Source organism: Athene cunicularia (assembly GCF_003259725.1).
Source record: "Athene cunicularia isolate RWA chromosome 2 unlocalized genomic scaffold, athCun1 chr2_part1, whole genome shotgun sequence".
In the NCBI taxonomy this organism is placed as follows: Eukaryota; Metazoa; Chordata; class Aves; order Strigiformes; family Strigidae; genus Athene; species Athene cunicularia.
The window spans coordinates 111,966,204-111,992,033 of record NW_020799095.1 but is presented as its reverse complement, the minus strand read 5'-3'; the positions used below and the strand labels follow the sequence as shown (position 1 = coordinate 111,992,033).

Below are 25,830 nucleotides of genomic sequence, written 5' to 3'. Positions count from 1 at the left end.
TGGAGATTAAATGACTTCTGTGCCATACACAGCAGACAACACTGTATACCATGTGGAAGAGGCAAGTTTGGAATTTGGCACTAGTCCCAAGCTAAATATGCTAACTGGCATGTCTTCCAAGCAAGACCTGAAAAGGGAGTTCTTATGGTATTTCAGGTGTTCTTATCAAAATGTAATCCCCTGGTAATATGTGCTGAAAGCACCCATGATGAGCTTGCAATGAAGCCCTCTGCTGCGGTGGTCCTGTTAGTGAAAGGGTTGAGGTGTTTATATGGCTCTGGATCCAGGGAAGCAAATCCAAAACCTAATTTGTACACTGTATAGGTAGAGAAAATAATTTTCAAATACGGAAGGCAGCTGCTCAAGGAGGGTGCTCACTGTTAGTAATGAAAAACAGATTAGGAAGGCATTATTTACACTTGATAAATCAGAAATGGCATCAAAGAGAGCTAGTATTACAAACTATTAATGAAAGACATAATAATGAAACAAATCACATAATAGATCACAACAAAGTGATTCAGTGTAATGAATACTGATACTAAGTAAGTGAACTGTGCACTCTGGGGATACAATTTCAAATCCATTCCACTGTGCGTGGTAGCAGTGTGAGCAAAAAGAGCACTTTCAGAAGGAATTGACTCTGTTCCATTGCTCACTCTGATCACATCCACCCCTTACATTAGCTCTCCCTTTGATGACGTATAAGGTAGATAAAAATGAAATTACCTGCCAAGACCCATTATATGTGTTTATTATTTTTTTGTGTCAAACTAACAACTGAAATCTCATCACCCATGCAGATATCGGCCAACATTCATCATTTCAGAGAATAATGTGAGTGAATAAACATTGAACATATTAAAAAGACAGCCAGACAATGTTTCATCAGCACAGATTAGAAACTCATTTAATTCTTACAATTATAGAAAGCACATTGCTGCTACAGAACACGGTAGTGCCTTGAGGGTGAAACAGGTCTAAAATACAGATCTTCATACAGATTTTAAATTTTGAAGGTACCAAAGGTGTAGCCTTTGATTAAACAGAGGGATGCCCTATGTAGTTTATATACAATATTTGTATTCTGATCACACAGATGAAACTTCAGGTGGTGTGCAAGTCACGATTTAATTTCAGACTCATCTGTATCCTAAACCCTTCCTGAGTCAGTTCTGGCAATGTCAAAGCCTACTGAACCAAACATTATTTTGTGCATTTATAGCTAAATATTTTTCTATTTATTGTGCATTTTCCAAAAGAACTGGGCTTTTTTGGGGGGAAGTAAAGGCATTCACACATATAGCATTGGAAAGCCAGTTCGATGGCTAAGAACGAGCACTGCAAAAGTCATCAAGCTGAGAAGGGAGCTGCCTAAGCCTGCCAGTAAGCTATTGCAATGTTACTGATAACAGCCTCTCTTCAGAGACCCTTTGGATCTAAAGGTTCTCAGCTGAGGTTCTGGCTCAGCTACAAGATTTTACAATCAAATGTCAGTGGGAGGCTTACTGACACAGGATGAACTTCTGAATAACAAATTCTTTATTACTCTCTGTTATGGTCTGATAAAAAAAGGAAGCAATATATGGTAAGGCTGAAGAGTTGTGCAGTTTGCTTGCAAAATGATTTTGAGAAAATCTAAATTTCGATAAATGTTGAAATTGAAACAGATTCATCAAATTAATAAATATTGACAGATTTGACACAAGAGCAAAATTTGACTTACCCACAAATTATTACTGAAGCAAAAATATTTGCGTATGTTACTACATATGTCTACCATTATGAATGCTCAAATCAAGTCCACAGAGCAATGTTACAGATTTAAATTTCTGTTTCCTAAATTTCAGTCATTTGAGATTTTTGAGCATCTCTAATAGGATTGGAATGCGATGTTCACATTAGACATGTTTAATTCACTGTGATGTTTTTAATGCATTGTTCTGACATTCTTTCACAGAAATTACAATACCTTCAGAATGATAAAATACAAGTAAATCAAATCAGGATGAATTTGGAGAAACAACACACTCAGAATCAGAAATCAAGCAACTATGGATAAAGTTGCACTATGGTGCGGCCATCACTTTCATCCTCAGCAAGCCACCTTAAGGGAAAAACATAAAAACCTGTCATAGACACAGCACATATAAAACTTAACAAACAAATCATGAAAGCCTGCTTCTGCACCTTTGGATTTCTAGGAGAGATTTTACATTGGTTTGTATAGAAGCAGCAACCAATCTGAAGAAAACAGCATTTGGATTTTTTTAGTATCTATATATGCAGAATTTAAAAGTGTAATTAACTTGATAAATATATTTATGAAATATACATTCATATTATTTGTTGTTCCTATGGGTGACAAGTAGATTGTTTCACTGAGTGTCATAAAATTGGGATAATTTAGAGTAAGGAAACCTGTTCTGTGATAGCAGATTATTGTTCATGTATTCCATTCCAGACACTGTATCTCCTTGTTGGTTCACAAAACACTGAGTTGCACAGTGGGCCCAATCCCTGCTCTGTAAGAGCCTATGGAGGTTTTACCATTGACTATGTGGGAAAAAGGTGTGAGTCCAAAGCTCAGGAGGATTGGTGTTAACTGGAATCGCAGAGGCAATTATATTAATTTCCAAAGTTAAAAAGTTTCTAACACTTTTGAAAGGCTTATGACAGACTACCTACTAAGGAGCTAGTATGGGAGGGATTCTCAGCCAGTATAACGTTAATGCAGCTCACATCTGAAGTTGCACCATTGAACAGCTGGGAGATATGGCTGAAGCTAAACAGTTCCAGGCTGAAGCACAATTAATTTTGGCAGATAAAATTGCTCATGGAAGTCCCAGAGCCAAGGAAAGGTGTGATGTGTAAGCTAGACAACAGGCATTTAAATGAGTTAGTAATGGATGCCCACCTCCTTTCAGGTTTCTCAGTGATGAATATCTTTTAGAGACAGCATTTGTATCAGAGGAGTCTTTTCTTTGTGAGAGAATGAACCCGTTCCCCATTTATGCAGTAGGCTATGAGATGAGAAGCTCCATGTCTGAGCTGGAACAGGGACATGAACTTACAGTTTACTGTATCTGAGAAGTGTCCCATAGCCTCTGGGTCACTGAGTACTCTGGGGTGGACCTCCTAATCTGTCCTACTGAAATTCTTTTATTTTAAGTAGGTGTGCATTAAGGTAAGGACAGGACTCTAACGTGCTAAGGTCCCCATTAAATGTTCTAGTCAGCAGTCTGTAGAATCAATCTGTGTCAGTCACTCCCCAACATCAACAATGTGATTCAAGTTCTTGCTCCAAATGGGTCTCTTACATACCTCCGTGTTTTTACCATAAGACTTTAAACAAAACTGAAAAAAAAATCTCTGGAAAAAAACCTGCAAGCTATCTTTTCCAAGAATCTTCCTCTGACTGGTGTGTTCTGAGAACTCTTATGAGAAAAAAGGTGGAGTGACATCAACTAAAAATTTCATCATGGATTGTGTTGCATACCTGAGTGATACTGAGTGATATTGTGGTCTAAGGACTTTTGCTCGTGCCCACTAACCTAAATGTAAGTATCTAGAAGGGAAATTTAATGTTGATGGAAGAAGTTTAGTGTTGTTGAGGTTAGTAACAGCCTCACATTCTCATAACTTAAACTCTAGAGTCCAACTGACTATCCAGGAACAAAAAAAAATGTTGCTTTTTTGGGTAAAGGGTTGGGATTTGGCTTCCATGAATTTTCAAGTTAACAGAAACATTTAGAGGAAGGATAAAATTAGATATTCTTGGCTACCATTTCTGTTTTCAGACCACCAGATAACATCCCTCTTTCTAGATATAGCGAAATATTAAGTTTTCACACTTGTCTGTTCTTCAGATGCATTACAGATGTATTTTACACTTAGAAAGACATGAATGTGTTTGCTTCTGTTGTTCATTCTGAAATTCTTTAAGCTGTAAACTTCATACTGTAGTGAACAGTCACTCCAAATATACCATTCAACTTCTGAAAGTATACTGCCTCAGTTCGACACAGACTGAAGCAATACACTTTCATGTATTGCACTTCTTTTCATACATTAGAAGTCCTTTACCCCAGCACCCCTTCATCCAAATAAACATCTAAATTTAGATCATTATCCTCTTACATTACATTTTAAAAAGGTTTCTTTTATCGTTACCTTATTTGCTGAATATATCTTAGACCTATACTAAGCAGACACCGAAACAAGGATTTTAATGGTGCTTTTGCTCAATAAAATAAATACACGACTTCTTCTCCAGTTTTGTATCTATACTGCCCTATCCTCCTATATTTCCACTATCTCCCATGCCTGTTTGCATCCCCATGATATGCTTGTCAGAGCTACATATGCACTAATACTTGTGTAATGGTTCACCAGACAGCTTCTACCTCTTAAAAATGGTATGCTAATATCTTCTCTTGGCAAGGTCACTAAATTGTGTCTCTCCATCCTACAGTCTTAATAACTTGGAAAAATGTAATATCTTCCTCTAAATATTCTTCTGAGATATTATTTTGAAATTGTCCAGAGGGTTCAAAAGTTACTGAGGATGGACTGATAGGAACACAGCATGGTTTAAAAAGTCTTACTGTTTTAAGAAACCTGAAGAGTAACAACTGAGAGACTAAAATAGTTAATATTAATTCTTGTTAAAAAGAAAACAGCACCTACAGAGCAATGATGAACCAATTATAGAACCATAGAATAGTTTGTGTTGGAAGATCATATAGTTCCAGCCCCTCTGCCATGGGCTTTCCGCTAGATCAGGTTGCTCAAAGCCCCATCCAACCTGGCCTTGAACACTTCCAGGGAGGGGGCACCAACATCTTCTCTGGGCAACCTGTTCCAGTGCCTCAGCACCCTCACAGTAAAGAATTTCTGATCTACTGACCTGTTACAGTTGAAGCAATACACTGAATTCCTAGACGTATCTGTGATTTCTACCTTTTCCAGAAACCAGCCACTTGCTGTAGAAGGAAAAAAAGAGCAAATTTAATATAACCAAAGCATAAATAAAGCATAAGAAAGGTTTCCAATTTCATTTCCAAACCCTGTGTGGTTTAGTATTTCTAAATATATTCAATATCAATAATAAAACTGAAATGTAGATGATTCAAACTACTACCAACTTCTCTCAGTTTTACAGAGAAGGTCTTTGATGTTTTTGACAGAAAATATAAAGGAAGATTTTTATTACAATTTAACTCATTTTTCCATATCGAATAGAACAGGAAGAAAGACAAATGAAATAGAGTGCATGATAATATTGAATACTTTCTTGAAATCCCATTTTGCCCTTTTCAGTACTCTGAAATGCACTCAAAGTGCACCCCTGGTGGGCTTTGATCTTCAGTGTCTGCCAAAACAATAAGAACAGATGGACTTCATCAGTAGATGTAATTTTTAAAATGATAACCCAAGCCCTTAAACAATAGGAAAACAGAAATTCTACTACTCCTTTCTAATTAATACATTTATAGTTATATAAACCAAGTGGTGAATATCCGTATTTCTCCAGCAGTCATGATTCAGAATAGTGTCTCCATTTAGTCCAATACTCACATCTGATTTAGCTTTAAGAATGTATGTAATATTCTGCTGTAATCTCTTATTTTGCTGTATGAAGAATACCTTCATTCTTGTGCTATAGAATTACATTTCATAGAATATTAAAATATGAAGATTTTAAAAATAAAATTTTATTATAGATATACAGTGTTTGTGCTGACATCTTTAGTCATGTTTGCCAACACAAATAGTTAATCACAACATTTAAAAACTAATTAGGATCGTACTGCTAGTATCTGAAAACCTTTTGGTACTCTTTGCATGTCCTAGTGATAAAATACTGTATCCTAACAAATTATTTTGGTTTTCAAATATTTGGACAAAGTACTAAATAGAATAAACTCAATAAAAATATTTTTATTTGCAATTAGGCTAAAAATTTAATATATTTTTATATTAATTTGCAAATTGTACCAATTTAGAGAAAACATAAAGTCATAGCAATGTTCCTCACTTTTCTTGGATATTTAAAAAAAAAATCTAAATTAACTAGGCGATAATAAAAACTACATTTTTCATCTTCAATTCACAAGAGTCATTTATTGATATTGTGAAGTATTTTTGGAACTTCTTTAATGAAATCTTGTGGATGGTTTAATATATCATAGACTCTACTTGGAATATATGACCTTTCATGAAATCTCTGTAATTCAGAGTCAAGATTATCAGCAATAAAAATTTGCAGTCTCTCAAATTTACACGGCACTTTACAAACGAATATAAAGTCATGTTTGCTTTCTTGAAAAGCTTAAAATCTAATGCTTTATCCTTTATTGACAAAACTCCAACAGACCTCACTGAAATCTCCAGGTATGGAGAAATCTAGAGACAGCTAGGAAAGATTAGCACACAGATGAAACATTTCGAAGAGGTGTTAAATTTGAGGATGCTTGTGAGGATAACAGCTGATGTGACAAAAGACACTTGGAGATAATTTCAGAGAAAAATTTAGAGGAAGGTAGTCATGGATGTAAAATGAATCAACACACACCAGCTGTGCAAGAAAGGCAGTATTAGTAGCTATGTGACGTTGATCAGGACACAGGGAGGAAAGATAATCATGTTGTTGCTGGTTTGGGACCCAGGAAATAAAAGTTCAACCTACGTTTCCCCTGCAGACTTCTGTGCAAATCTGAGTGCTAAAAGTCTGATGGTGTGGAGTTCCCTTCCCAGATCAGTTCTAAGTTGAATTGTGTGCCTGGCTAACACGAATAAGATGAAAGTCAGCAGGAGGATTTTATTTATTATAGGTATTTCCAAAGGTTTGGTGTTTTTTCTTTTAGAGTTTTCAATACCATAACATGCACAACATGACTGGGTAGTAAGAAAAAAAACCTGTTTAGGTTTTCCCTGAATAAGAACTGTTATTTGTGGAATTTTGCTTGGTTCATCCTAGATATAATTAAACCCTTGCCACCTTATGGTGGCTCATGCACTTAGATAAATTGGGTTTTATTAAACCTAAGCCTATTTCTTTCATAGAGGTTAAGCAAAATTCACCTGACTAGAATATCTCAATACAATCAGACCTTTCTGACTCAAGCTGTATATTGCCTGCAAATTCCATTTATATATGTATATCTCTAGGGGGTTTTAGCACCACTAAATGTAAGCTCAAAATATTATATGCCCTAGTCTCCCATCTTACTTTTTTGTAAAATTCAGATTTAGAGTTTACATGTAATAACCTGTACATGGAAACAGTTTCCATTGTCATGTACGGGAGTGTACTGTAGCCACATCCCAACTTATCATCAGGGCAAGACCTGGTACATACTAGTGCTGTCCTCACAGTTTAACTTTCACAAGAAGAAGAGCCAGATGTGTGTCAGAGGGAGATACAGCGTGCTTTGATTAGAGCACCAAACTTGCCCAGACATTTCTTAGATAATGTTCAAAGCACAGAAAGTTTAGCCTGGAGTTTGAAAATTCAATCCTATGTTATTTAAGACATCTAATGGGAGTTTTGGCTGAGCAATGTTTGAAGGATAAAACCTTCTGAAGTTTATGCTAACTAGATCATTGTTAGAAAAAAAAAAAATAAAATCAAGGGAAACGTGATAGAGGCAGAGGGGGTGTAAGCAGGAGCAGTCAAACTGACCTCATTTGTGTACAGATTTGTATTAGCTAGCTGTAGCAGTAGCATGACTTCAGAAACCTTTCCAAATGTCAGGCAGATCTTTAAGCAGAAGGTTTTTACAAGGCTATTGAATGCATGCAGTATACTCACCAAATCCTTTCCCATCGTGACCAATTTCAATTGAATGCAGGCTCCCTAATTTTTTTGTCTTAATCTTGAATGTATCAACCTTTAATATTAAAATACAGTTATTAAAAAAATATACTAATGTCTGGAATCTTACACATTTGTTTAGGTCAGTTCTGAGGCTAATTCAAATATAATAATGCCAATTCAAAATAGGTGGCTGACATCTGATGGGGTTTGTTTTCCTTGCTGAAGATCTGTGGTATAGATCCTCTCCTACTAGGTTTCAGTTTAAACATGAAATATTCATTTTTCAACTTATAGTAGGACAATCCCTACCTCTTTCCTGACTTTCATCTATCAGAAAAATGTTTCTGCTCTGTTATGAATTGTAAACTGATACAGACTTCTAAAATGTTTTCAGTATATGATACATAAATATATATTCAGGAACATAAAAGATAAAGGCTTTTACTGCATGTACCATTATCTTTTTCAAGTATTACATATTTTAACTTAAAATACAGATTTTTTAAAAATTAGATCCTTTTTTTTCAGAAGACAGATATCACTGGCTACCAATTGACTTAGCTGGATTGCTAACAGGATTTCTATGCATCTATTCTTCCTTTTCAAAGAGCAATGATACCTCCTATGTAGTACTAGGCAAAAGGAAGCACTATTCAATACACATTCTTATTTGCTCCTTGCACCTATAGGTAACTAGATTTAATAGCTTACTCAGTGTGGAAGACAATACATGGGTAAAGATCTTTTAGAAGTTATTCACAGACATCCTGGCTGAGGAAACTCGGACCAACTGCAAGTAACAAGATGTTTAGTACTGCTGGAGATAATGAGGTAGATCTCATAAGGAAGATATTTTAACTGGAGTTTTAATTATTCAGTCATTACCTTTCAAGAAATCCACAGGAGAAAGATATGGAAAATATATTTATTTCTTGCTATATAAGGGTAACCATCATTACACTCCATTGCACAGGTGGTGAGCAAATGGAGCAATTCCTTTGCCAGACTAATATGTTTATTAAAATAGAAGAACATTCTGCTAAGGTACTAAGACATCATGCAGAGAATCGGCATTCTCATGCAAATATATATCTGTATCTGAACTAGGGGTCTTTGCATAGCCTGAAGCATGATAGATATCAGATCAGGTTGATGTGCATGGTTCCATTTTATCTGGTTATAGGCTTATACATGCAGTGAGGCTCACAGCATCGGTTTCCATGGCAAAGTAAAATGATGGGATGTAAGAGACTGATGTATTCTCAAGCACAATATTCAAAGTTTGTGCAACTGCAAGGGATACTGCACATACCTGCACATGTACAGGCAGTGAATGTTGTGCATTTCAGATCAAGGAAATGCATAATTGGGCAGATGAGTGGATGCAATAGGAAGATGTATTTAGGACTAAGGGACAGAAGAGCAACAGTCAGCTGGATACGATAGAATTTAAATGTCCCTTGGTTACTCTGGTGAAAAGGCGAAACACAGACATAGCTGAGACTATATCTCATCTAGTGATGTGGAAAACAGGATAAATGCCTTAAACTCTATACAGATCTTGCATAGATTGAAAGTGTGCTTTCCCAGTCCAGAAATGGACACATCCTATAAAATCTATGTACTTACTTTTCCTCTTTCAAAGGGGTCTTGATGATCCAGTGACTGAGAGAGTTGAAACACCTCAGATTTTTCCTCATTCCCAAATAAAATAATGTGCACATTGGCATCAGTCCCTGCTCCTCTTTTGTCACCCGTGTACACTTTAATAGTATACTCTGTCAGATTTCTTGCTTGACTACCTTCTTTATGTAAGCTGTTATCTATGTCATTCTTTTGTTTGTCTCCACTAATAACAAAAGATACTGGGATTTCTCTCTGTATTTCTGGCTTATTTGAATCCACAGAAAAAGCTCTGAAAAACAAAACCATGTATGTTTTTGTGGTAAGTAAATCATATGTTAAATCAAAAAAATCCTATGCATTTATGTGGGATAGTTAAAGGTGGACTTATTTTAAAAATATCCATTGACTGAACCACTCTGTGACAGTAATTTTAATTCAATGCCGGCTCAGTGTTTTCAACTATTATACTTAAAATTACTAAAAAATTACTAGCTTTACATAATATACTTACTCATTTACTTCAAATACATAGATAGGATGCTCCTTTAGAGCTTCTTTCAAATGCAATTTTTTAATGTCCAGTTTGCAGTCTACAAAGAAAGAAATAAAGTATAGTGAAAATGTCATATTACATGTCATGGGATTAGGTAGAGTCTGTTGTTGAGATAATGGTGTCATTCCTACTGTATTAAAACTTCATTTATTAATTCATTTATGAATGCCAATGACTGACTTGTTATGAATCATCATAACATCCCTTATTTTATTCTTATCTGAAACCTCAACTTAGAAATTTAGAAGCAAGCATTTCCTTTGTCTTAGTGAGGCAAGGGAGTGTTGTCCTCACAGTCCTTGGAGAGGCATGAAGAAAAGATTCAGCATGACTCAGGCAGACTCATTCGAGGAGGAAGAGCAGAAATACATATCTGGTGCTTCCTCCTCAGTGACTGTTTGACAAGAGGGTTGGAGCTCCATCCCACACACACAAAGAAGATCTTGATAGATAGCAGGTATGAAGGAAGTTCAGCAACTTACTGTATACCTCTGCTGTTTGAGAAAGATTGCTCTCTGACTTGGACTCCCTTTTGAATTTTCTGCTGGAGACTTCAGCTACATGTTGTCTATAACACTAGCCTGAATCTCTTGCCACTAGTTAGTCATGAGGACTGTTCATTTTCCCTTCTATTGTTTTTCCCTTCAGCCCTGTTCGGCAAGCTGCATCCCAAATGTCTTCTGCTACTGTCCAAGTCCCTTTAATTATATCAATAGGAGGCTAAATTAATAGGCTCGGTCATCTGGGGAGGAATCCAGGACATCATGTTGCACTTATGACCTGCCCAGACAGCGCATGGAGAGTCAGGAGCTTCAGCAAGGCATTTCAAACCACCTGTTTTAAAAACTTGCTCAGATACTGGAAGAAGCGTAAATGCATTAGAGCAACACTGCCTGGGCTGACCAGCCCTGCAGGGTACATCTGACTTTATACACTAAAGAGGTTTTGTGTTTGGAGATTTTTGGTTCAAAGTCTTGTTCCAAACTAGTCTCAGTCCAAGCAAGTTTAGATAAATATGGACACACTTACTCATCTAAAGTGCTTTATCATCTAAGTAACCCTGGAAGAAATCTATTATACATCTGCCCAAACCTCTCTTCATAACACACACAGAGCCAATGAGCCCCAAATTCCCTCCTTTGTGAATTGTGTTCTCAGATGCAACTGGAAGGATCTTGCCTGTCATGGTCTCTGTGATGCCCTTTGGCAACATGCAATTGCCATATTCAGTGACTGTCAGTCAGACAGAGAGCTGTAGTTAACTTTCACAACTGAAGCTATGAGAAAAAATGTAGTGAGCTATACATCTTACTCCTCAACAGCAGCATTGCAGGGCTGTCCCTCTCCCTCCCTTACCCTCTATAGCAACTGCAGGTCCCCACTGTGCCCCCTCTGAAGCCCCAGAAGCTGAGGCAGACCATGCTGCAGTGCAGGATGTGTTGATCAGTATGTACACACTTACTGCCCAAATGTGATGTTTATACGCTTTTTTGCAGATTTGGTTGAAACTGGGTGGTGAGTCTAGGAGGTTACTATAACAAAAAAGTCAGATGAAGTGCAAACATAGAACCCTTGTTTTCCTAGAAAACTCTGAAAATGGACCACTGTAATACATAGTAAGTAATTTGCTATTATATGGAAAATTTCATTAAAGGACTTTACAATTAATTTTCTGAATATTCCTTAGTAGCATGATAGCCATCCTACAGATAAGGCAAAGAGATGTTAAAGTTATGATGATTTTAATGAAATTCAGTGACAAAAATGCTGATTGCCTAATAGGGACAAAATCCCCCTCTGAATGTCACAGGGAGAAAGCATAACAGGTGGGAAAAACTGTGAAAATACCTGAATCACAGAAGGAAAATTAAACAATATCAGTTTCTTATGTGAGTTATAATTATTCTCCTAGATAACCTTATTAATAGATCACATATTAATTGCAGAGTATAATTATTCATCTTAATTTTCTGTTTTTCTTTCTTGTATGGAAAGAAATACTTTACTTTCTTGACACAATAATGATATAGCCTTTAGATCCAAGGATTTTAATGTGTCAAAATGTAGAATTTTGCTTTATAAAATATTACCTTTTAGCAAAAATAGTATAAGGAAATTAATCAGGATTTAACTGGCAGTGATTTCAGGAGGCTAGCTGTGTGATCCACATCATTGACTTTAGAGAGCAGCAAAAGTACTTTACCTGTTTTACTGCTGATCAAAAGAACAACTTTGTCCAGTTCTCCCAATTCAACAGCATCCACGATAACTAGAAATGACTATAATAAAATTATTCAGTATTACAGTCTTAAACTATATCACTTGAGTGTATAGGAAGATTTGGAAGAAAATATAGGAAGTACAAGAATGGATTAAAGGATACATTTTAAAGTACTTTAAGACAGAGTACCTCATTGTCCTCTTCCTGCTGGACATTCTGCAATGACCAGAGAAGGGATCTGTCCCCTGTGTCACCGTGGGTACCATATATACATGCAGTCATTTGTACTAAATTTCTCTCACTCAAAATATTTCTAGAAAATACTGTTAGATGATATGTAACCACTGCAATATCAAACAGAAAGAGAACATATTAAGACTGTGCCACAACATTGTGCACCTATTTGGCAACATAGCAATGTCCAGTCAGACATAATAATTACAAATTCAAACACTTGAAAATTACAGTAAGATTCAAAAATTTTCAATTTTTTTCCTTAATTTTGTCCTGTAGCTATAAACACTGGTGATGCTGACAACTCTACATTAAATTAGAGAAAAGCATGCCTATGCTTTATGCTGTTTGTAACAGTAGCACATTATGGAAAAATTACTGCAGTCAGTTGCCCTTTTCTTTTTAATGGCAAATGCCTGATAGATAATACCCAAATAAGTCTCAGACTCATCAGTCACTTTTGGAACCTTTACAAAGACGAATTTTAGCTGGGTAGATGAGTCCTTCAGACTTCATCATCTAAGCGGTGGAGAGAGAAGCTCCTCATGTATGAGTCAGAGCACCTAAGTTGCTGCTTTGAACTTCACTATGACAGAGCATATCCACAGACTATAGAGAGAGCTCAGGAAGACAAGTCTATTTCAGCTGAAGTTGTCACCCATGAATTTGCGCTGGTTGTGATTTATGCAATGGTTGTAGTTATTTAATGGAAGACGAGATGACAAGATCTGAACACCTTTAAAAGTAAATGCATACACAGAGCATCTGTTTATATTTACTTACATTTTACTCATAGAACCAAATGATGTGATGGTCCTGAATATTTACCTTCTAATCATCTACCTATCATCTCCTTTTTATTACTGTAGATGACCTTGCAGAAGGCTTCTGTGGAATGTTGCTCAGAGCTTAGATCAGTGAGACACCTATCCCATACAGGTCTGTGTGTATAAACAGACTATCCTATGGAAGTCAGGAAGACATAGTCCAGGTTAAACAGATATCAAGCTGTTATTATCAGCTTCCAGATCTAATGATCATCTAAAATACTGAGATCAGGACAAGAATCAGTTCTGTTCTATGGGCCTTGCCCGTCTCCCTAACATCAGCAACAAGAGAGAAGAGAGACCCTTGTTGCATGCTTACTGCAGTTGAGTAGGTGCATGGAAAGAAATCCACAGTGCCAAAAAGGTATTAAGTTTTACCTATTAAGGTTAAACTTAGTAAAAGCCTAAGTTTAAACAGCTAAGTTTAAGATAGAAATCAAAAATTAATGCTGCCTAAGAAAGAACAAATTATGGCATGGTGAGACATAAGAGAAAAAAATTAATACAAGGACTGTGTGGAATATGGTGGGTGGTGTTACAATCAAGATGAAGAAATGGGAGACAAAACAATATACTTGGTCAGGGATGCAACGCAGTGAGTGGGTCACTACACCGAACAAAGATGCCTGTGCAGTGCTATTTTTGGCTATAACCCGGATTTTCTAAGTGTTCTCTTTTTATTTTACTTGACTTCTGTTTTGCCACAGTCTCCCAGATCTGAAACTTGAGAAGTGAGGCTGGACCAACTCAAAACAAGAGTGAAAGGATTTCATTTGGAAGACTTGTTTCTTATATCACTGTGTCAGAGAGCAGCAAGAGTGGGCCTGCCCCACAGGCATGGACAAGACAGGAGCTGAGCATGATCCCAGCACAGGCAGGGCCCTCACTGACCAGGTAACACTCCTGCAGCATCTGCATATGGCAGGCAGAGCTGACAACAGTCCCAGATGCAGCAAGTAATGAAAAAGATCTGGAATCCATCCTGGTGGTCAAGGCAGGAGCAGCAGGAGAAAGGGCCAGAGACAGGACTGAAAATAAGGCTACAACATAATTCCAAGGTCCATCCAGAAGAGAGGGTCAGAGAGAGGACTAAAGACAGATGCACATCTGACCTATCATCTGATCTTAAACGGACATCCTAAGCCCATTATGGCTAGAGGTTCCCAGCCAAGGCAAGTAAGATCTATTGTCTTATCATGTCCCTGACACACTGTAATCAACTAGATTAACTTGAATGAACTTTGGTTCAGGTTTTACAGTGGATGGCAGTCACAGAGTACATTGTACAAAGAAGGGCAATTGAAGGAGACTAATGTAGCCAAGGGAAGAGGGCTAAAATCTTTGTTCAGGTACTGGGATTGGACCATCATAGGGTAAATGTGGGCAAGTAAGATTTTATCTCTGTAATGTACTGAATAGATTGGAGAGAGGAAAGATGAAAGAAATCTCTGAAAAGAAGTTACATACAATAAGGATAACATATATGAATAACTCCATTAATTTTATAAAAGTCTAATGATATTATAATCTCAGTGTGAGTTAGAGCTCAGTGTTAACTGTGGAAATAATCAGCTATTTGAAAGTAGAATTATGCATTTTTATTTAATCTTTTAACTATTTAGTTATTTTTGCCTTAAAAGCTACAGTAGTGCAAAAGTCACCTTCTGTACAGCCTGTATGTGAGAGAAAAAGAGCACCATTTCATCCCCAGGGATTCCTGAGGTGTAAGCATCTCAAAGGAAGGTACAGTGAAGAGAAACTATATATGTATATACTCAGCTGGAGGCCTCTCCCCATTAATACACCCAAAGGCTCATGTGTGCACAACCAGAACTCAAGGGTCTGAACTGTATTTTATCAACTGTGCTTTGATGGTTTCAATTAGCCATTAGCATATGCTTCATCTCAGTCCCAAGTACAAAATAAAAATAAAGTAAAAGGTAACTAAGAGATGAACTACTAAGGCACTCTATGAATGACAGAGCTGTATCTGAAATTTAACAGCACATGGCTTCTGGTTAAGGTGATTATGATCAGCTGCTTTCCATTCCAATTAACACAATACTTGTTTTGCTTTTAGCTGAGAAAAAGAAAACCAAGGAGAAAATAAATTAGATTTTGAAAGTTGACAGAAAAGCAGATCTGTTCTGCACAATAAATTGCAAGTAAAGGATCACTCTGAACTCCATGTGTGTCACCTGCTGTGGAGCTGCTTAAAGCTCTCTTGGACATAAAATGGCAAAGATTTGGGGGAATATGTTTTTCACTGTCCTAGTTTTTTTCTTCACTGTGGTTACAAATCCCTCCTTGAAGACTTCTAAAGCATGTGTGGAAAGAAATAAATGCAACAGAGGTGAGGTATTTTTGTTTGTTCTTTTACCTAAAGACATAGGTAATATAATACCTATACCTTTCTTGTGATTTTTTTGTCTTCATCTCAAAGCACTTTACAAAGAAGGTAAATATATTTAAAAAAATCCCCAAACAAACAAACCCCAAAGAATTGGAAATTATATTTTCAACCAAGAGGTCACTGACAAAACCAGTGTCAGAACCAAGGTCATGAGAATTCCAGTCTCACTGCCCATTGGGGTAGTTCATTTAACACATACTTCAGCTCACTTTGGGTGAACTGCTTTGTTCTTTGCTCAGGTAACGTGTTCTGCATAAAACTCAGATACAAATGATTTGAATATTAAGTAATATTATTTGATCTGTTTATTAAATTGAGAATTGTTCTGTCATATGTTGGCATTCAGTAAGCGCCGCATTGGAATAATATGGAGGATATGGTGGATTTTAGGTGAAAGGGTTTCTTTTATTTTGCTTAACAAAGGGGACATATGTAAGGCAACTGTCGAGTTAATTTTAACAAGCATAAATATTTGGAGTATATAAAGATAATAAAGCTGATGCTTATATGTAGTTTTGAGCTGTTGTTTACTAAGAATCTTTGGAATGTGCAAACAAAAAAAATTGCTTAATAGTAAATGAGTTATAAAATAATCATGTTGTTAATATCAGTAATATGAGCAGCTGAGGACTAAAAAAGGAAAGTAAAGTATTATACTATTGCAAGAAAGGGATATTTCTTATAAAATGTTCTTTGTAGCATATAATAATAGTTCTGTGCAATCAAATGAATATTGTATTTCTTACTTTATGGTACAGAAATTAAGCTGAGTGGATAGTATTTTCCTTCATACATTTTAAACTCATGTCCAGACTTTATGAATCATTAAATAAAGATGATAAAATTTACTGTTTTGATAAAGGTTTCAGTTGTAATATCAGGACACGTTAACCTCCCAGACCACTCTACTGCTTTAAAGTAGATTTATACCTACCAGAAAGTGCTTCCTTTAATGGCCACTCTACAGGGAATTCAATCCATCTGTCTCCATTAAGAGAAAGAGGAAGTGTTTTATTTATGGTGAGACTAAAGGTATCCAGGGTTGATATGTTCTGCATTTTAAAGTAACAAAGAGACAACTGGGATATGCTGTTTTCCAAACTCTGGAGACCAAGTCTCACTTTATAAAGCATTCCCAAATCAGATGGTAAATGTATCTAGGAATCAACAAAACAATGAGTTAGCATCCAAACAGAGATATGTAGATATATGCATATCTAATTTACAGGAAGAGAGGAAGTTTTCTCTAAAGGGGTCAGCACAGACCTAGCCTCATTTAGATCAGTCTTGCTGCTTAAAGTCCCATTGAGTTCAAAGGCAGCAGAGCCAGGTTGACTGTAAGCACTTACGGAAATATTAGTTTTATACTCTAGAGTATTCATTGTAATTATTCTATCAAATTCAAATTACTTACTGCACTGATTTGTAAATATGAATACTTAATGTTAATGCCATTTAAATGGATATGCATTATTAACTATGACTATCTGTTGACCGGAAAAAAAAAAAAAAAAGAATATGCTTGATTATCAAAAACCTGAGAAAGCCAAAAATTAAAAATGAAATCTAGTGTGCAACTAATATTTCAGTTCTGCTTTTCTTGAATATTTAAACAATAATATCTGCAATATTTACAGCTCTACATGATTGTTTCTCTTTTAAAGGAAACTCAAAGAAAATTTAAATATAGACAAATCTATATATTATTTTACATCATATGTTATTTGGTTCTTAGCCTGATGTTCCACTTTGTTTTCCATGGAAACCAGATTTGACTTGCCGTTGCTTCCATAAAAAACCATAACCAACTTGGATATATTTTCTGACAACTTTTCAAAGTCTGTTTTTGTTTCTTCTTGATGTTTTGTGAAATAAATCCTCCATCTGCCTTCTGAGGAAATAAAATAAGGAAAATAAAAATAAAAAAAAAGTTTCTGTTTTCATACGTTAACCAAGGTACCTGAGATAAAATTCCTAAGACATGTCTTAGTCTACATGGGGAGCATTGATATATAAGCACTTCATCTGGGTCCTCACCAGCTCCCTAAGTATATTGCTATTTCTTACTATTACAAAGGGGAAAATATTGTTAGTACTAGTAAGTGTAATGACGTATTGTGATGAAAATATTGTCACGTTATTATTTCAGAACCAATGAATAAACCAGTCAATGTAATGGCAGAAGCTATACCTGAATTCATTTGCTCTTTTCCTAAAGGCCAGGCAGAAGTGCTCCTCCTCTCCTCAATTTCTAATTAAAAAAAGATTGAAGACCAAATTAATACTTTTAGTAGGAACAGTGTCTAAATTATAATAAATGCCTGTATTCATCTCTAGTGAGGCAATTGACTATTATATCATTTAGATGAAAGATTTAAATAGGAAGTGTACAATGTGATTTTCTACTTAAGCATCATCTCCTACATATCATCCTATTTAATGAACTGACTCTAGAGCTAGCTCTTTACTATGAAATAGTTGTAACATGAAGATTCAAGTATTTTTCATTTTAAAGCATTTCTGTTTCATTTATACAATTTATGCTCTGGATGAATCAGAACTAATTGGATGGTTTTAATGCCCATTTTAGGGCTCCCGCTGATATTAGCTCCCATTGATTTCAGTGGGATTTGGTATAGACCAAAATACTTGTAAACATTAAATAGAGGCCTGAACCAAAGATGGAAAGCCTTCTTTTGAGATCACAACCAAGTTTGGATTTGCCAATTATTGTATAAAAAAACCTCATAGGAACACTTGCTCCTTCTAATATACCAATGCATTGTGGTAGAAACAGAAACTTTAAAAAAAAAAACAAAAAACAAAAAACAAAAACCCAACATGTTTTATAATCTTAAATACACTAAATATTCCTTTTTTTTTTTTTTTTTTTTTTTTAGAAAGGTCCTAACATATGATCTAAAACAAAGCTGAAATTATTTGCTTTTGAAAAATAACAGCTTCCTCCTTTTCTTTCCAGCTTTCAAATGATCAAAAGTTAGAAATGACAAAGCAGAGATAATGGATTGCACTGGAATTCTACACAGTCTCAACAGGTTATTGCTAGACAAGTACCATCATGCCAATGCCACTATGGTGAGCAGAGATGCCCTGTGACTTATGAGGAGAAGAATTAGAATATTTTCGTAATCTAAGGACTCATCTATACTGTCTATTTACTTCTTTTAGGGGCAGGATCATAATACATCAGTCTTAAATGTACATGCTGGGCTTTGGTTGGGGTTGTGTGATGGTTCCTTCCTGACTTGCACACCAGATTGTGTTTGTTTTGAAACCATGGCACAGTGAGGGAGGGCACACATTCCTGTCTTGTCTTGACAAAGAGTGCAGTCACAGGCAGTGGGGTCAAAACTGCTCCTCTGTGGACTGATTACCCACACGATGTCAAGTCAAAAGTACGTCCAGTTTCAGGCAAAACCTATCCAAACAGTGTGGCATAAATAATTTAGAACAGTCTTCTTGAACACAACACAAGCATTTTCTCCACTGTTTAATCATAGTTTGCCTTATTATTTACCTCATTTTCACTATGCCTAACAAGTAGCTGGCAGAGGTATTTGAAGCTTAAAAATTGTTTGTAAGTGGCAAAGTAGAAGTAAGACTTGGAGAGGCAGCAATTTGTAAAGAGAATAGGCCAGATTTGTTGCCACTTATGCCACTGTAAATCTGGAGTAACAAAGCAGAAATTATCCCCTGGCAAACAGTGGTTATTAAATGGTACTAAAACCCAACAGCATTCAGACACACTAATTCCCTATATAATGACAATGTTCTACTGGAATATTTTAAACCATAACTTGTTTATGGAAGCAAACCACATAGCTTCACTGTAGTTTGGAACAAATTTCTTAGCAAGATAATATTCACCTGTGGCATTCAGCGTTACTGAGGCAAACCTTTTTCCATCATGTCTGTCTTTTAGCCATGTTTGAGCCATAAACAATGTTTCTGTTCCTGAAGCTGCTGACTCTTTCACAATAATCTTCTCCAGAAGCCAGTCAGAGCCTTTCCCTTTTTCAACCACCATCCCTTGCAGAGTCCCAACATCTACTGCTTCCACTTGAAAAACATCCACCTGAAAAATGCAGAATCAAAAAGTCATGTGGAAACAGAACTATTGAACTAAATTAATAGTGTATTTTGAAATATGAAAGTGCAAGGAAAATTAGGATTTTTTTTAAAAATTATTATTACTTCAGTAAATACCAACAGAATAGAGATTACAAATTTAAAGATGCTAAACTCCTGCATTAAGCAGTATTCCCTTTGTGGCTCTGCAATTTACTGCTAAACCACCTGTTTCTCCACACTGATCAATCAGTTGCTTATGCAATCTCACTTCCTGAGAGATTTTCCTTTCCAAATTTCTCCTTTAATGATTTACAGGGATTCTATTACTCTCAACAAAATAGGCCCCCAGGGCTCCCGTTTGAGGGATTAAATGCAGGGAATGACAAGGGCAGAAATGAACATCACAGCACGGTGTTTTATTCTCTTAGGAAAGAAGGACAAACTTGGTCCCAGATTTGAATTAACTTATAGGGTTAGTTTTAATAAAAGTAATTAAATTTTTAAAAAAATATTAAAGTTATGTTTAAATAACTTCTACTGTTCTCTATCAGTTAAAAAGTCCACAATATTTTTAGAATGTTTAGAACACTGAAGTAAGCTCCCTAAAGAAAATGGTGAGATGTCAGACATTAAACATTTTCACAATGTGTGATTTTGGCTTTTTGTGGGTCTTACACCTACTTTCTCAGTTGGAAAAGAGATTAATTTCTTGGCATAGAGACCTTCCACCCGCTTTCTTGATAGATTTATGAATTATCATCTCATTTCTATTAGGGTTGACAACTGGTAAAATCTAGTGTAATTTGTGATGGAATTTCCAGCATGATTTAAAGATATAAAGATGTTTTTGAGGGGACTGGATTGCAATAATGATCAAAACCACTTGAGTCCTGAGAAGTCTTCTCAACCCAATTCACACTGAAGTTGATCATCCAGAACAAGGGGGCAGCAATCCTTATGCAAAGGATTATGCAGAGATGAAACAGAGAAAAGCAGTTCTCTTGCTCTGCCAGTCTTCCCTGTTTTTCAGGGAAAAGCATGTTTTCCAGGTGAAGAGCTGATGAAAGATTTGTGTCATCAAGACCAGCCTGACCAACTTGCAACTTAATAAGACACAGCGTAAGTTAAAATATTGGCCTTGAAATTGCAAATAATATATGGCCATCCATTTAAAAAAAGAATCCCCAGAAACAGAAAATTTTGAATTTTTTCTTCTAGTTTTTCATTAATACACGTACATGTGAATGTGAATGTGTGTGTTTGTGAATTAAACCTTTAACAGTTTCTTTAAAATAATCCCCAACCCATCATTGATTTACTTCATGGCTTCTTCTAGACTGAAAGGTAGTATTACTCAAAAACTACCTTGGTAAATCAACTAACTATCACACCTGCACTGTCAGTAGCCCTAAGTTACTGGGCAAAATGGGAAAATGAGAACAGCACGCTGACAATGATTTTAAGGAAAAAGTGTTAGAGAGGCACTTGACTAGCTATACCTCCTTATGATATATCAAGGTTATCAGCTGTTCAGTGAATTTAGACTGGCAAATGCATAAGATGAAAATTAAGGTTCTTGGAATAATGTCCTGCAGCAGCAGAGCAAATACATTGGAAGGGCTGAAATTCTAGATGGAGTGCAGGGCTGCAGGGAAAGAGGATTTTCACATTTTCCATAGTTAAGTCAAAGTAATGTTTAGTGTCAACACCACAATTATATTTTCTTACCTATTGAACTAATTTGACGATTGAATGCCATTAATCTGAATTGTTAATTTTCCTTAATGGTGATATGAGTTTGATCACTGCTTTATTATATCTTTAATTGGATTTGTAAAGTCATAGCATCATTTTTGAATAAAATAGAAAGGTTTGTTATACTTATTAAATAAAATGTATTAAAATACACAGGGCTAGAAGATGGGTGAAAACCACAGATGAACTCAAGTAAAAAATATACAGAACCCCGTCTCTGTTTGTAAACAGAGATTAAAAATACTTTAAGTGCCCAAACTGTGAAAATTTATCTTAAAAATTACTGCTTGTCCTTGCAAATGGTTATTCTTATATTAATTCATTATTTATTTTATTAGAAACATATGTGGTAGCTTTCCCAGATTATAATACCTGTTAGAATAGATTTCTTTTTAAGAGAAAAGAGTTTTCCAGAGGATGACTAATTTAGTGACACTATCATTAAGGGTCTCCAAAAAATCTGTTGTCAGTGATCCACTTTTGGAAAGGAGAGAGAGTTAGGAATAAAGGAAAAACACAATATTCTGCAGACTTCTAGACTTGTGCTGTCTCCAGAAGGATAGTTGGGTTTGATTTGCACTAAGCTTGACAGTTAATAAACTATTAATCTAGAAAAACTTCACACAACATCAGCAAAAATATTTGTACGTCTTTCTCAAAAGCACTTAATAATTCAGGTGCAGCATGTACTATGGGTTATTCATAACTTGGATAATCCAGCCACAGGTAATAGCAATTTTGTATCTACAAAATAATGCATGAAAGGTTTAAAAAAAAAAAAAAAAAAAAAAAAAAAAAAAGAGTATATTTTGGCTGATGTTTGACTTGCTTTAGACTTACTACTTCATCATTTGCCAATGTGCAATTCTAATGAGCCCAATTTAGATCATGTAAAACCTCAGAAATCCATGGTCAAATTTGCAGATGATTCAGTCATCTAATAAACTGCAAGTTGAAAAACTATTAACTAGACTACAAATTGTGACAACTCGGGTAAACTCAAGTCACAGACAAGATTACATTTTCTCTTTATGTGTACCTTTTACAATCTACGTAGTGTAATGAGCTTTATTGTAGTCAAGAGACCAAAAAAGAACAGAGAAAGAGCAGCAACTGTAATTGTTAGAGCTAGATGAACAATTTGCTAGAGATAATTTATTTGCCAAATTTAATCCACTTTTCTCCTCACAAGCTGTCTGCAAACAGATTATGACATATTTCATTATAATTTTAAGAAATCAAATCATTATTAATAATTTAGCTAATATTTTTGTGGATTAATTTCAGACCATGGATTAGTCATAAAACATAGGAAATATTCGAGTTGTTGTCAGGTCTTGTATGACACATGATACTTTATCTCTTATCTGATTTACAAACAGGGACCTTTTAAGTTACTGGACACTTAATTCATCTGCAAAAAGAGAGAGGGAGAAAACACGCAGAAGATAGGTAAACCTACAGAATATAAAACTTTTCTTTTTTTATTTTCCCTTAGGGAAAAATGTTAATTGTTTTTTAGTTACTACTAGCAAATTAGGTTTGAATAGAGAAAAGTCACCTTAAATATTGATAATAATACATATTGTCTAATTCAGCACAGCTTATATTGAATTTTCTCAGAATAGTATTAAAACAATTTGTGTGTACGTACAGCCCACTAAATTTTCTTAACTAACACTGTCTGGAGAAATAAAGATATTCTCCAAGACTGAGCAGCTGAGACTGACAATGGGGCAGCTGTACATCCTCTGTGACCCAGAAGAGCTGCTCTAGCAAAACCAGAATTGACACTTCTCATATTTCTTGGATAAGAAAATATGCACTGAAAAATTCCTTGAAAACAACCATTCCAGCAACACTTTCAGACTATTCAAAGTTTAGGTTTTGTTAATTCCTTTTCAGATTTTCTTCAAATATTTCTTTTTATCCTGGGACCCATGTTTTGAGCTTTTTCCTTTGAATGTATGACCCAGTTTGACTTTATTCAGTACTCTTCAGTGGCAGTGCTGGCAACATATCACTGTCTGTAGCTGCTGCAATAGCTTTTGTAATAGAAGAAGCATTTGAGCAGTCACTGTGCAATATTTACCTTTATAAATGCCAATCATTTTATAGGTTCAGTACTGAGACTTGATGGTTGGTTAATGACGGTATTCCCAGCAGAACTGAAAATGGCAAGTCAAGACACACCATATGCTTAATTTTATCAACCTGTATGCACAAGTGATTTCCCATACTGCTAATGTTACTATCATTTTAATAGGCTTTTATTGGAAAAGGAGTTAGAGAGTCTAGATAAAGGACCTTTTCTATTAAGCTTAGCAAACCTATTGATTTGCTGCCTGATTATTTTGATCTCACTTGTTAATCTGGAGAAACCATTGAAAACAAAAGAGCTTTAGCACTGGAAGGCAAAATAAAGTCCTCTGTAACACCAAACCCAAATCAGAAACAGTGTCTGAACATTCCTGTAGGAGATGACAAATGAGAAAAAAAACTTTTCCTGAGACATCACCCTTCAGAATGTGGTCCCATGGGCTCTTCCAGTTGTGCTGAACCAATCTCCTCCACCCTGTCCCAAAAGTTTGTCACATCACTACCTTCCCTTAGATGATCACCTTTTTAGCTGTGCGGGCATAACCATGAATCAGCTTCTCTCCAGCCAAATTTTATCAAGATAGACCAAGTGAAAGAGCCCAAATTATTAACAATATTACCTGCTTAAACTAAATAAACATTTGCACAGAGTAAATCTATGTCACTGCAACAGCAGACTTAAGGGATGGTAACATTGGGTGGCAAGAATCAGTGATGACAAGCATTGGTAGCAGTACTGTCTTGGCCCAGCTCAGTGGAAGGATGAACAGTGCATCTGACTGTGACCTCAGCATTTTGTAGTCTATGTTCTGTACAAATTCTTCTTTAAAAATAGGGTTTGCAATGAATCTGAAAAAGCCAGCCCTGATTTTCCTCCTAAATTCACATATTTTTGCAAGCATGTTTTTGTTTTACATTAAAATCTCATCCAGAAATTAATTGAAAAACTTTATCTTTACATGAAAAAAATTAATGTAAATTACAGTGAATGCATAATTAGTGGTTTCTGATAACCTACAATTATCATGGTTCATCCATCTTCAACAAGATTAGTGAAGAATAAATGAAAGAATAGGGGCAGTAAAAAAAAAAAATTGCCCCAAACTGACCTTATGTTAATTTGCTTAGTATGACTGGAACAGAATCTTTTTGAAACAGGATTTGTATGCATAGAACAGCAATAGGAGTAAGAGAGAATAGTGTCACATTATAATAATCAGCAGCTATGACCATTCAACTATCATGCAAAACACATTTCAATCAGACTTCAAGTAAAATGCATTTAATATAATACAGGACTGCTACAAAGACCAATATCATCAGCCACATCCAAATCTGTAAACACACTTTACACAACAGAAATTAAAACAAAACAAAAAATCCCCAAAGGCAGACATCACTTTGGACAAATTCAAACCCATCTGATGCAGCCTGATTGTTGGACTGGATTTAAATGACTCGAGCATGTCCAGAGAAGGGCAACGAAGCTGGTGCAGGGTCTGGAGCACAGGTCGTACCGGGAGCAGCTGACGGAACTGGGGGTGTTTAGTCTGGAGAAGAGGAGGCTGAGGGGAGACCTCATCGCCCTCTACAGCTCCCTGAAAGGAGGGGTGCAGAGAGCTGGGGATGAGTCTCTTTAACCAAGTAGTAAGTGATAGGACAAGAGGGAATGGCCTCAAGTTGCACCAGGGAAGGTTTAGACTGGATATTAGGAAGCATTTCTTTCCAGAACGGGTTGTTAGTTGTTGGAATGGGCTGCCCAGGGAGGTGGTGGAGTCCCCATCCCTGGAGGTGTTTAAGAGTCGGGCTCACATAGCGCTGAGGGATCTGGTGTAGTTGGGAACTGTCAGTGTTAGATTAATGGTTGGACTGGATGATCTTTGGGGTCTTTTCCAACCTAGATGATTCTGTGATTCTGTGAATAAGCTTCCAAGTCTGAGATCTGGTTTAACAGGCAAATTAAATAGGATGGATATAATTTCCTTCAATTTTAGTAATGCATATGATTATATAATATTTTGATTAAGACACCATAATCCAACATTTAAATGAATCTTAGGTGGGCTCAACCTGGCCGATAATGGGACAATAAAATGTTTAACTGCTTAGTCTCCAAGTGCAGCTGTAAACAGATTTTCAAGCACATTTCACTGTAGTGAGGCCAGTTAACAAGCTGATGCTCTTTAA

At 35.9% G+C, this 25,830-nt stretch overlaps 1 protein-coding gene across 1 annotated transcript in view; it reads right to left on the bottom strand.

Moving 5' to 3' along the window:
- Window positions 1–738: 738 nt before the first annotated feature.
- LOC113477320 (lipoxygenase homology domain-containing protein 1-like) overlaps window positions 739–25,830 on the bottom strand; it is a 159,821-nt gene continuing 134,729 nt past the window's right edge. The window contains exons 46-56 of the mRNA XM_026843568.1: window positions 19,585–19,792; window positions 17,888–17,947; window positions 17,409–17,587; window positions 16,631–16,853; window positions 12,412–12,566; window positions 12,205–12,280; window positions 9,960–10,038; window positions 9,452–9,737; window positions 7,817–7,895; window positions 4,910–4,985; window positions 739–2,107 (exon numbers count right to left, since the gene is read on the bottom strand). Of these exons, the coding sequence (XP_026699369.1) occupies window positions 2,053–2,107; window positions 4,910–4,985; window positions 7,817–7,895; window positions 9,452–9,737; window positions 9,960–10,038; window positions 12,205–12,280; window positions 12,412–12,566; window positions 16,631–16,853; window positions 17,409–17,587; window positions 17,888–17,947; window positions 19,585–19,792 (1,476 nt within the window). The 3' untranslated portion in view covers window positions 739–2,052. The remainder of the gene's footprint in view (window positions 2,108–4,909; window positions 4,986–7,816; window positions 7,896–9,451; window positions 9,738–9,959; window positions 10,039–12,204; window positions 12,281–12,411; window positions 12,567–16,630; window positions 16,854–17,408; window positions 17,588–17,887; window positions 17,948–19,584; window positions 19,793–25,830) is intronic.